This window comes from Triturus cristatus, chromosome 7, assembly GCF_964204655.1.
Source record: "Triturus cristatus chromosome 7, aTriCri1.1, whole genome shotgun sequence".
NCBI lineage: Eukaryota > Metazoa > Chordata > Amphibia > Caudata > Salamandridae > Triturus > Triturus cristatus.
In genome coordinates, this window is record NC_140590.1 from 1,850,871,904 (window position 1) to 1,850,885,188 (window position 13,285).

The 13,285-nt window shown below is 47.1% G+C and overlaps 1 protein-coding gene across 1 annotated transcript in view; it reads right to left on the reverse strand.

Moving 5' to 3' along the window:
• Positions 1-13,285, reverse strand: part of LOC146813443 (ovostatin-like) — a 365,994-nt gene that overhangs the window by 187,857 nt on the left and 164,852 nt on the right. The window contains exon 12 of the mRNA XM_085620205.1: positions 8,113-8,343. Within this exon, the coding sequence (XP_085476331.1) occupies positions 8,113-8,343 (231 nt within the window). The remainder of the gene's footprint in view (positions 1-8,112; positions 8,344-13,285) is intronic.

Here is a 13,285-nt window from a genome sequence, read left to right on the forward strand (position 1 = left end):
CTGAGTATGAAGTGCAATCGATCCTGGACTCGAAAATGAGGGGATCCAAATTGTGGTATTTGGTGTCCTGGAAAGGATACGGCACGGAAGAAAATTTGTGGGAACCAGCAGTGGGCATGCATGCGCCCCGGTGCGTAAAAGCCTTCCATGAACGTTTTCCCAACAAGCCTGGTTCGTGTCAGCGGTCGTTGGGAGAGGGATGTGCTGTCATGTCCTCAGTCGCGACCGCTGCAAGCCCCGTGAAGGGACGAACTCACAGCGCCTTTTGGTTGCAGTCCGCTATGGAAGTGCTCTATGGCGCACTACACGTCCCGGCATCCGTGGCAGTGCGCATGCGCAGATGACGACGCTGCGAGGGTCCGCCCGGCTACGTAACCCGGGAACGCAGAGAGCATGGTGCAGATTATTCCGACCCTCGCTGCCGAAGGCGGAGGACGCTACAACGGCCTCGCTGTTCCAGTTGGCTCTGGTGGGGTAAGGGTGTCGGTGACACCGCCGAGAGTCAATCTTTGTGATTCCTAGCGTTACGGCGTTGGTGACTCGCGCCGCTAGAGTTGTTCCTTGAATACTTTAAAAGCGGACCATAGTGACACCGCCAAGAGTCATTTGTTGCTTATTATTGATACACGGCGCTGTTGGCTAACAGCGCGGGATTGATTTCGTAGTTACCTGTCCTTAGGGTATCCAGGAGACATCACCTGGAGTTGTTCATTTTGGGGTGTTACAGATAACTCGGAGCTGTACCTACGGTGCTGCATTTAAAGCGCTTTTGTGTAACAAGAGACAGTAACATTGATAACCAGTACCAGGTGGTATATTACCATTCCACGTTATCCTGCAACTTGTCTACCTGACGTCAGTTCTCCATCATAATTGTTTTATGTGTGTATTGTTTCGTCTTAGCAGGGGAGCTAAGAGAGGTGCTGAGAATACATCGTAATTCCTTCTTCCCTTGTGAGGCCCACAGTCACACTGTTATGGTGGGTAAGGTACGCATGATACAGCATTGAGTGGTAAAGACATAGAGAAAGGCTGCTGCTTATAAATGTTTATGTATTCACAGTTCTCTGCTGTGTATCACGTACATGTGGTACGAACAAACAGACAAGCACCCCAGTTATAGAGGGTCAGATGATGATACAATCGTCCTTCTAGTAGTAGATGCAATCATAGAGTTCTTTTCCTTTACAGGTATATACAGTTGTATAAAAGCCTGGAAGGTGTAAGCTAACTTGTTGAGGTGCCTTCTTTTAAGTGTGTCTTAATGATCGTTTCTCTCCACAGGTCTCCCTCCCCGCTGTTCCCTTCCTTTCCTTCCCCCGATTGACCCCCCTCTAATGTCCGTGCTTTTATAGCGTCTCGGAAATTGAGGTTGTCAATAGGTGGACCCCAATTGAGCAACGAACCGATCCTGAGAGGCCTCCGAGGGACCGTGATAGTTTGGTGGAGGACTGTTGCTGCTTTGCATTTCCTCTCCCTCTGCCACGACCCCTTTGTTGAAACTGGGATCTCTGCTGATTTTGGGAGGACCATTGGGGTGTTTGAACGCGCTGATGAAAGGCACGCTTGTCGCCCTGGCGAAAGCGCTTTCGATATTCCTTGCGCTTTTCCAGCCCAACAGCTTTAACAGTGTCCAACTCTGCCTTCATTTTGTTCATTTGGTCATCAGTGTGAGCCCCAAACAAAGATGACCCGTTAAAAGGCAGATTAAGAATTTCTTTTTTTCTGCGCATCAGGCTTGAGGCCCATCAGCCGCAGCTAGGCTGAGCGCCGAGAGCATACGCCATGAGAGTAGCCATGTGCGGCGAGGTCCGAAGCATCCGCAGCCGCACTGATAATTTGATTGGCTACGAACCCACCTTCCATGAGAATTTCATTAAAATCCTGCCTGTCTTCCCTTGGCAGTTTCTCAGCAAATCTGGAGAGGGAATCCCACAGAGAGCGATCATACCGTCCTAGCAGGGCTGAAGAACTAGCCACTTTCATGTGTGAGGCAGAAGTGTTGCACATCTTTCTGCCATACGAATCCATTTGCTTGCTGTCTTTCTCTGGGGGGACAGAAGAGGACACAGAGGCAGAATGGGACTTCAAGGCAGCCGCCACGATAACTGAGTCCGCTGGTGGGTCCGCCCTTAGAAACAAGGGATCCTCAGCAGGAGCCTTATATTTTTTCGCTATTCTTGAAGGCACAGAGCCCACCGTAGCAGAGGAGTGAGAAATGTGGCCATCGCTGGCTCCAACAATCCTGGCACCAATGGTAGCAAAGGTCTGGGTGCTGACCGGTGATGCAACGTATCAAATATAATTGACGTGGGGGCCAGAGGGGTGTGTAGCGTGATATTCAATTTCTGCGCACCTCTACCCAGGACGTCAGAGAAAGTAGCTATGTCATCCACAGGGGACACTCGTGACGGGGGTGTAGAAGACAAGGTCGGAGAATAGTCCCGGACCGAGGACCTTGTGGAGGAAGACCAGATGGGTGATCTAGTGCGTCGCATCTTGTGGGGACGGTCGCTGTGATGACCCCTGGACCGTGATCCATGTTTGGAAGGAGATCTTGGCCTTCTGTGAGAAGAGGGACGATCCCTGGATCGTGACCGGCGTGGAGAAGGTGGCTTTGGACTACCAGGAGGGGACCTGCTCCTACGCGGAGAAATCCTGGGGGGAGAGTACGTGCGGGAAAAGTCCGAGCCCGGACTTCTGCAGTCACCTGTACCCACATTCTCCAACCAGCGAGGTGAAAGTCCAAACTTCTCCGGTGCCTTAGGTGATTTTTCCGGAGAGATCTGCACGATATGCAGGCCTGGAGATGATGATCGATCTCCTGAAGATCTAGATCTGGCTCTTCTCTCCGCGGTCACTGCTGCTCTTTCCTTCGGCGTCGAACGCCTCGACATCGATGATGTTTGTGTCACCATCGGTGCCGATTGTTGTGAATGGCGCTCCGCCCTCGACGGTGGTCTCGACGCCGACCGCCTACGGCGTTGCGGAGACCTCAACGTCGATCTTCGTCGTCGAACAGGTGTTTGTCGTCGAACTGGGGACTTCGTCGTCGACCTTCGTCGCCGACCTGAAGACTTCGACGTCGACCTTCCATGCCGTCGGCTTGGCGACTTCGATGTCGACCTTCCATGACATCGGCTTGGCGACTTCGTCGTCGACCTTCCATGACGTCGAATGGGTGTTGACCTCATCGACGTCGAATGCCTTGACGTCGGATGGCCCACTCGTGGCGAAACATAAGTCGTCGCATCTCTCGACGCCGATCCCCTCGAGGGCGGAGAGTGTCTCGACGTCGACGGAAGCCTCGACGGAGACAGTCCAGATCTCACCGGACTAACAGCCTTCGAGCCCGAAGGACTGCGCCTCGACGCCGACTTACTTCTCTGCGCGGAGAATCTCGACGTCGAGATGAATCTCTTGACGCAGAAGTCGTTTTCGGTTTTTTCGACAGTACCTTCGACGTCGACGGCGAATCTCCTGGAACCTTGGTCTTCTTGGGGTCAGGAGAGGTGGTATGTCGCCGTTTCTGAGGTTGTCTAGCTGAAGAAGGTGGTTTTAAGGATGAATGGTCGCCTTCACGACGGCTTCTTTCCTTCTCCAGCTGGGCATGCAGCTTAATGCGCTCGGTATCGCGCAGAGTGCGCCTGGAAAACTTCTGGCAGTGGGGGCACCGGTCAGGATTGTGTGAAGTTGGTAAACACACAATACACACAGAGTGTGGATCCGCCAGTGCCATCTTATTGCCACAGGAAGGGCATTTCCTAAATAAAGCAGGCATTCTGACTGAAAAAAATTTGAAATTCAGGAAACCAGCAGAACACGCTTTCAGGAGCCAGAAAATGTCGAATTTTCTGAAAAATTCTGTATTACAAAAGTTTCAGTCAGAAAACTGAAGAGCTCAAGCTCCAGGATCCTCATAGAAGGAGCCGGAAAAAACAACTGACCTAACTGTCACCTGTGGTGCATCATGGGAGCAAGGGGTCTCCTGCAGGTCTTAAAGGCACGGTCCCCTTACTTTAATGCCTTAAAGGCAAGGTGTCAGTTTTCTTTGTTTCTTGATACTCTACTGCAGCCTACAGACAAGTGCCTGCAATTACAAGTTTGCTTTATGGCAATAAAGCATTGTTGTGTGACAATTGGCTTGGTGCTTCCTTTTTTCCTTATGGGTTAGGGGGCACTACAATGCAAACCTATGTAATTTACAGCATTGCCATGTTTGAAAATTTTTTAGGCTGCATGTATATGTTTTCACATATGCATATATATGTATATATATGTATTTTCTATATGCTCCGGGATCCCGCACGTGGGCGGGGATTATTCATAGATTATGACTATTGATGAGTATCCCCTGGATGAGAACTTATTGTTTCTTGTAAAAATCAATATCGCAGGAACCCTCCGGTGGATCTTTTTCATTTTGGTGTCCATAAATTCATAAACATACAATCTATTTCAATAAATCGGTGTCGGATTTCTTGAGTCATGTTTTCCTTCAATTGTTTTGATGTTTAAAATGATTTACACTTGCTTCTTTGCGTAAGCCTGACTGCTCGGAGCCACAGCTACCCAGGGTTGAGAGAATGGTTTGACATAGGAAACTTCATTGGTCCTAAGAGGGTGGTAAGTGTATTACAAGGTGAGGTCACACAACCACACCACATAATACACCCCATTTTCTCACAACCACAATAGGGTGCGTTTCTTACTCCTACTTTCCTAAACCTGCCTAGGGAGCCTTCATTGTCACACACTGGGGTGGTTTCTCCATTAGGGCTGTGGAGCTGCACCGCCTATGAAAATTCCTACACATTTACATTAAAAAATATAAAATAGATCGATTTATTTAGAGATACGATCGTATATCTAAATAAATTGATGTATTTCAGTCTGGGTTGTCTGTATCAGGCTGCCTGCCCCGCCTCGCTCCGAAGCAGAAGACGGAAGACAGGCAGTAAATCAACTTTACCGTGACGCATGGCTTTCCGTTTTAAAGCCTTTCATTGCCACTGGGGTCTCTGGTTGTATGCACACTGTAGGCCAGTGACAATAGGCGTCACGGTTTTGGGGGTCGGAGACTTCATCCCTACGTGAATTCAGACGTCCGTCATTCGAAGGCGTAGATCCCACCCTCTCGTCATACGCGAGAGTGGATGTAAGCACGACTGATCCGGTGCCTTGTTCTCTGTAATTGGAAGTGTTTGCATGCTAATGGTGTGTTCTGTATTGCTGCGAGACCCCTCATCACACTAACCTCCCCCACTGTGACACCCCACACCCTCGCTGCACATTGCTCGTTCCTTTAGAAGTGGAGCTGCGGCATTCGCTCCATTGTGAAATGGATCACAATAAGGAGCAGGGTTCGGTCTTGTGAAATGGATCACAATAAGGAGCAGGGTTTGCTCTCGCTCCCTTGTGAAATGGATCGCAATAAGGAGCAGGGCTCGCTTTTGAAGCGGATCACAATAAGGAGCAGGGTTCGCTCTTGTGAAATGGATCACAATAAGGAGCAGGGTTCGCTCTTGTGAAATGGATCACAATAAGGAGCAGGGTTCGCTCTTGCTCCCTTGTGAAATGGATCACAATAAGGAGCAGGGTTCGCTCTTCTGAAATGGATCACAATAAGGAGCAGGGTTCGCTCTTGCTCCCTTGTGAAATGGATCACAATAAGGAGCAGGGTTCGCTCTTGCTCCCTTGTGAAATGGATCACAATAAGGAGCAGGGTTGGCTCTTGCTCCCTTGTGAAATGGATCACAATAAGGAGCAGGGTTCTCTCTCGTACCCTTGTGAAATGGATCACAATAAGGAGCAGGGTTCGCTCTCGCTCCCTTGTGAAATGGATCACAATAAGGAGCAGGGTTCGCTCTTGCTCCCTTGCGAAATGGATCACAATAAGGAGCATGGTTCGCTCTCGCTCCCTTGCGAAATGGATCACAATAAGGAGCAGGGTTCGCTCTCGCTCCCTTGCGAAATGGATCACAATAAGGAGCAGGGTTCGCTCTCGCGCCCTTGTGAAATGGATCACAATAAGGAGCAGGGTTCACTCTCGTGCCCTTGTGAAATAGATCACAATAAGGAGCAGGGTTCGCTCTCGCGCCCTTTTGAAATGGATCACAATAAGGAGCATGGTTCGCTCTCGCTCCCTTGCGAAATGGATCACAATAATGAGCAGGGTTCGCTCTTGTGAAATGGATCACAATAAGGAGCAGGGTTCGCTCTCGCTCCCTTGTGAAATGGATCACAATAAGGAGCAGGGTTCGCTCTCGCTCCCTTGCAAAATGGATCACAATAAGGAGCAGGGTTCGCTTTTGTGAAATGGATCACAATAAGGAGCAGGGTTCGCTCTCGCTCCCTTGTGAAATGGATCACAATACGGAGCAGGGTTCGCTCTCGCTCTCTTGCAAAATGGATCACAATAAGGAGCATGGTTCGCTCTCGCTCCCTTGCGAAATGGATCACAATAAGGAGCAGGGTTCGCTCTTGTGAAATGGATCACAATAAGGAGCAGGGTTTGCTCTCGCTCCCTTGTGAAATGGATCACAAAAAGGAGCAGGGTTCGCTCTGGTTCCCTTGCGAAATGGATCCAAATAGAGTCAGGCCCAAAGCGAGAGATATGTGCTTACTGTGTAACATGTGCTTAGAGTGGCCAGTTCTCCGATGTGTGGCATCAAAACTGGCCCTGTGTATATGCACCTAAGCGAACACGGACGCTAAGAACATGGATTGACTTGCAAACAACGAATGTTAAAAACGTCGAGGGAATGCATTGCAGCGATTTAGTTCCTCTTATTTTACATGCTTTATTTAATCTTGCATTTCCCACGAGTTAGCTATTTTATAATAATGTGTATCTATTTTTTTCTGTGCATACTTTGAAGCTTGAGCCGTGCCAGGTGTATGAGAAGCTTTGATGGAGAACCCAGGCGCTGGGGCTGAAGCCAAACAAAGTGCCTGTCAGTGGGTTGGCCTCTGCAGAGCACACAGAACAAGGTTTGTGTATTCCATTTGCAACTGAAATTCTGTGGATGTGTGTGTGTGAAGGGGGTACATTGATGTCAAAATATTTGAAAGGCAAAAGTAAGAGAAATTAAAGTGCCTAAATGTGAGGTAGTGCAGTGCATGTTGGGGCGGTGAAGTGACAGATGAGGAGGGGCATTCGGGGAAGAGTGAAGAGGAAAGAGGGGGTCGAAGATGTGCAGATCGACAAGATATGCAAAGATAAAGAGGATACATATCCAACAAAGCACACATCACTGAAGGCCAAAACTCCTTCCACAGGCCTCAATGCCATTTAATTCACAGACTCACCATTTCAGAATTCAAACATTTCCAAATGTTAATTATTTAGAAGAAATCATTGTCGTTACTCATTTATCTTAAACAGCGAACACCCAGTGACAAGGCCAATCATACTGACAGGCTTTAGGCGTATGCCAGTTGCTGGGCCATTTATCTGGATACAATTACATCTCAGAGAGAAACCAAAATACTGGTCTGATGGCACACTATGGGAATCACAGAAATGTATTTGGCACGTTCCTTTGAGAGCCCCCACTTTTTCCATCCCACATAAAGACCTGTCTGCACACATTTCTATATGACTAGCATCTATGGGTGCTTCCCGAAATCTGGTTAGAGCATATTTTTCTAAAGTTAATGCTGCATGCAGTGCAAGACACTGGGAAAGAATACATTTTAAAGGACTAAAGTTGTCATGCAGAACAATTTACACATTAGAGTAACTATTGAACAAATTAATGCAAGAAGATATGGGGCAATTTTTCATGTGTTTACTATTTCAAGACTATACGTTCCCACATAAGCCTTGCTTGATCGCTACAAATATTTGCTTTAAAATGCACCATTTGCCAATCTTTTTTTCATTCTCAGGAGAGGGACCATAGGACCCCAGGTTTGTCCATAGAACTTGTTCACATCACTTGCTATATAAAAATCATGCCCAACGTTTACACCTCACCACTTTCAAATGTCACCAGCCGCCACTGGTCACACTTGATCCCACTGCGGTGATTTGAACTAGGACCGGAGAGTGAACACCAGCTCTTCCCTCTGTCTCTAATGACCACCAAGAGACTTCCCAGGACTCACCACAAAGTTGATAAGCACCGTCTCCTCATCTTTGTCCAGGGCCTCTCGGTTCATGATGAACTCTCCGTTCACGGTGGTAGTTTGGCCAGAGCGCTGCTCTCCCACGACCCGGGAAAGTTTCAGAAAACTGCCACTTTTGGAGTAAAAGCGACTCACACGGTACTCAGTGGGGGAAAAACTAGGCCTTGTCCAGTCGGAGAAGGAGCATTCTTCGCTTTTCGGGTACCGGGCCTGTCGGAGGGGAAGAAGCAAAGTGTTGAGAAAAAGTGCTTCAGCAATATGGAGTAGGGGAAGAATGGGACAGGAACACCAGCCAGAGAAAGATTGTGGAAGAAAGAGTGGAAGAAAATCAAGTAAAAAGAAAAGATGGTTTAGAAAAGAGTAGTTAAAAAGAAGATGCAAGGAAAATAAGGAACAGGTGGTGAAAGAATGAATATGGAAAAAACAGAAGACAGATAGGAAAGAGGCCAAATAAAAGAGCACGGACTTAGAAAAGCGGAAAGAAACAGTCCATATTAGATAGCTAAACACACTGGGCCAGATTCATAAAGGTAAACTTAGACTTCAGTGCAAGTTTACTACTTTTTGGAGGTCACAAAAGGTAACTTACTCTTAAGTCTAAGTTTACCTTTGTGAATTGGGCTTCAGGGAACAGCTGTGAAAGAGAGGGCCAGGAAACTGACAGAGACTGAAACATTGCAGACATAAAAACAATGTACAAATCCACAGAGTGAGAGAACTCAAGAAAGGGAATAATGATTTATAGTCGAATGCAGACTGGTAAAAAGACAGGAGAATGACAAGAAAGGCAGAAGGGAGGAAGGAAAAGGTACAGAGTCTGAAACACATCTATGGTAAACAAAAAACAAGCAAAATATGAATCAGGAAAGAAGGAGAAACAAAACAAGTTTTATTGAAACAAAAGAACAAAAAACAGGAAACCATTTTATATCTAATGTAGATACACCCAGCATTCACAGGGTGTCTACCTCCCTCACACAGCCAGATATCTAGGAGGGTCAGAGGCGATCATCATGCATTACATTCTTTAATGCTGGACCCATCAGGAGCTTTAAAGGGTTACAAACATAACAAATGCAGAACTCCCCCACCCCCCCAATTCCTCTTTGAATTGCTGCTTCTCCACGGCCAAGTCCCCTGTTCTAACCTGATCCACTGTTGGCTGTAGAAGGTTTTAAGATGTATGAACTATCCGCAGAGGGGGTGGTCGAGGAGGCAGAACCCTGGTGGCCAAAAGTGGTATCTCCCAAGTTTTGGCCCCGCCGATCAAGGATTGGTTGACTGGGTGGACCAATGTTCAAAGACGGAGCAGCCACCCTACCAGGCCAGAGATTGTCCAGGTGAACATTGGGGGCCATCGAAGGATTATTTCCATATTTCTGCTACTGAGCCCAACTGTCTAGCGTAATCAAATGTGAAACGTGCGAAAATATATTGCCTTATTGTCATATGAAAAGGAAATGTTTGTGTATGACTCGACAGCTGCCGAAGTCTCGAAAGAATGGTATAATAAATGAAGAGTGCCCGAGGACTACTGACAACACAGCGGTGCCACTAAACACACACTTCTACTCAAACTAACTGCTCTCATGGTATATTAAGGGCTCCCATTCATTAAAATAATTGGGTTGTTTTTTTCTAAGGCATTTTTTGTGGTTCTGGCTCCTTTTTGTCAGAGTAGCAATTGTGAAGAAAAGAAAAGTCCCTAAATCAGTTAGTAGCCGAGGAAGGATCATAGAATTAAGAGGGGGTGGGGGGTGGGACAACCTCCCTGGAAGCATCAAATCAAACATCCCCAAGTCAAAAAAAATTTGCTGAAAGGTGAATTCTGGGAGTAAGCCCTCCATCAGCTGTCGATACTAAACCCAAGTAGACCCATTCGGTCCTCTGTATTGGGAGACCTTCTCTTTTCATACCAATGAAAATCCAGTACAACCCCGGGCAGGATTCCATCTGCTGATTGGCTGTAGGGCCAGATCCATAATGAAGGACATGGCTCCTGATGAATCCCTTTTTCTTCTCTGTCACACAGGTTTGCAGCCACAGGGAGCGTCGCTGGTGGGTACCCCCCGCTTTGCCAGCCCGCCCCGCCCAACCCCCCCACCCCCAACATGTGAGCACCAATAACGAGAAGCCCAAGACACGGCAACCAATGTGTCTGTGGTCCTCGTTACCCCTCCACCGTGAGGTGTCTCCTCCCACCAAGAACCGAGGTCTGTCAACACAGGCGTCGGATTGCTCTTCATGTAATGGCTGCCAGAGACAAATCTGGCTCTTTAAGATAGAATATATCTTCATATTGATGAAACATGGGCTGTAAAATTGGCCACTGGTAAAAGGAGAAGAGGGGAAAACTCCATAGATGAATTTGGGTCAATAGTGGTGAGATCAGACGATAGCTTGGAAATGAAGGGAGGCAAATGTAAGGGTTGGGACAGATGGGTAACGCGCCATGCGAGGGACAGGTGACCCGTGCCACACAAAGGCACTGTACCCAAAGCTGCGTGAAGGAGAAGCCGCTCTCATGAGGAGGAGGACTTTAGGATGTTGGACAGAGGCCTCAGTAGGAGGGTGTTCTGGATCAGCAGGGAAATGATAGGCTCCCCCTGGTTTGGTTTGTCACCCGCATAGAGTATTGTGGCAAATTATATGAAGGGGCGGAGTAGGCGACCTCTGGAGAGAGGGACAGAGCAGTGATGAGTGCATGAGGCACAAGGCTGAGAAGGTTAGCAACATCTGGATCCTAAAACCATATACCTTTTATTCAGATCTGGAAGAGACGCGAGGGCTTCTTGGGAGAGCTCAATAAACCAATAGGAACACAGGGGGGGGGGGGGTAAAGATCTGGGTCCTTTAGGAAGAGCACTTGATACAGTAGAGGAAACTGAACTTAAAGAGGGGTTTATGGGTGAGACATCACTCAGAGGTTGGAGTCAAAGGGCTTTTAATCAGGAAACGCCAAAGCGGCGTTAATCTCAGAGTGCCGCATGCCAGTGCCGGCCAAAATAAATCCAAAATTGGGAGAACGGGAAAAGTAAGACAAAGGTTTATTATTTAGTGAAAGTAGGGTAAATTAGACAAGCAAATACAAGTCAATTTTAGATTATATACCAAAGGTCACATTATCAGCCAGGAGGAAGAACAGGAAACAAACTCGCTCAGTTGGCTATAGAATTGTTTCCACAACAGGAGAGTTGCCAGAGGAAGAGCAGCAATGCACGTTACTGCCCAAGGGGAGTACAAAGAATAGTACTGTTCTCTCCCTCTCATGGTGGGAGGAAGGTTTAGACACTGCTCAGGAGTGAGGTAACTTCAGATACTCGGGTGTTAGAAACAGCTTGAGGCTTCAGAACAGAGTCGATGGAGATCCCGCTGCTGGTGATAATTTACAGGCGTGAGACTGGCCAGTGGAACGGGACCCAAGTGGATTTACCATTCGGGTGGTTGAAATTTTTCTGACCAGTTTGTGAGTGTGTTTTTCAGGGCATTGTCGGCACCTTGGTGTTTTACGAAAATATTGAGACCAGTGCTAGCTCACTTGAGGGCAAGAAGAGAGAATGGTAGTTTATCTGGACAGAGTCGGGACAGTTAGTCCATCATCTGGTGCAGTCTGTTGAAGTTGGATTTGTAATTAATTTGGAGGAATCGGTTTTGATAAAGAAGAAAATAGAGTTTTTGGGTACCCACTTAAAAACCGGGGCAGTATATTAAATGTTCCTACGTAGAAAGTTTGAAAGTAGAGCATTAGGTCAGTTGCATTCCTCAATCTAGCCTGTATTCCTGCAGCCCTTGCGGTACAAAGGTTTGTAGATAATAAAAGCGAGGGGACTTCACAGGGGGCTATAATACAGAGACAACAAGGTCCAAGTAATGCAGGAAGCAAAAGAGGAACTTCTGGGGTGGATGGAGAATTTTAACTTTGGAAATGAGAGAACGGTTTTCGGGATTAGAATCTAATTTACTCTACAATCTGATGGAAGTTGCTATTGATCATGAGCTAAATTAGGGAAGGAGAAGAATGGCAGTTTTAGCATTGCAGAGATTTCAGAATCTCTTACTAGGCTGGTCGGTAAGTGTAGTTCGGTGTATTCATTGTTTCAGAGGCTTGAGATGAAAAACATCGTCCGATCTGGCAAAGGAGCAGTGGTCCTCTTGCCTAGCGCACTGGATAGAACTCAAAGCAGAGAATTTACCAGGGAAGGACAATCAGTCCACAGAAAACAATCCGAGGTGTATCAGGGATTAAAACAACTGAATGTTGAATACAGAGATATTTCAGGAAGTGTGGAGGAGGATGGGCACGCATTAGGTAGATCTTTTTGCCTCAAGATTAACCACACACTTGTGTAGATGTTGCAGTTGAAAACCAAATTCGGGACCTGTGGGGGTGGATGCTTTGCAGACGAGACACATTTCCCCCTTTTGTAATGACAGGGCCGGTGACTGTTGAGGAAATAGATGTGTTCAGATAGTGTTGGCCATTTTGGGAGTCCCAACCACGGTTCTCAGCGAGCTGAAATTTGCAATTCAGGAATCCTTTCCACTTCCTGTAAGGAAAGGTGGTATATGAGCAATCGAAGGTGAGGACGATCCTTTGGAGAAGAGTGGAGCATTGAATGGTCTTGTTTGGAAGATATACCGTATCCAGGAGGCAGCCATTCTGCTCAGAGGCCAGATCACCAGGGACTACAAAAAGATCCACCGGTGCACGGAAAGGATTGGTGGGTTGGTGCACGGCACATGGTATACATCCCTCGGAGGCTGATAATGTGATCTTGATAAATAAATTCTCCCATTTGGTTGAGTAAGTTTTGGTTTATAGACAAATTAACGGACACAAAACTACAACGCGGTGAAAAACACACAACCCACAGTTCAATAAGCACAGACTACTTAATTTGAAAAGTAATGAAGGACATACACCAGGAGACCCTCCCAAAGGCAAGCTACAGATCAGTTTGGGATGCAGAGATCATCTTCACAATGTTTAAGGAACGACAGACGATTAATATTAAACTTTGAAACAGTTGAGCGGGATGAAGGCAGCCTTATTAGGTCTTATTTCATACAGGAGAGTATCAGATGTGCATGCATTGGAGGTAACAGATATATTTTACCCAATGGAGTGAATTTTGAGGACTGTAGAAGAACA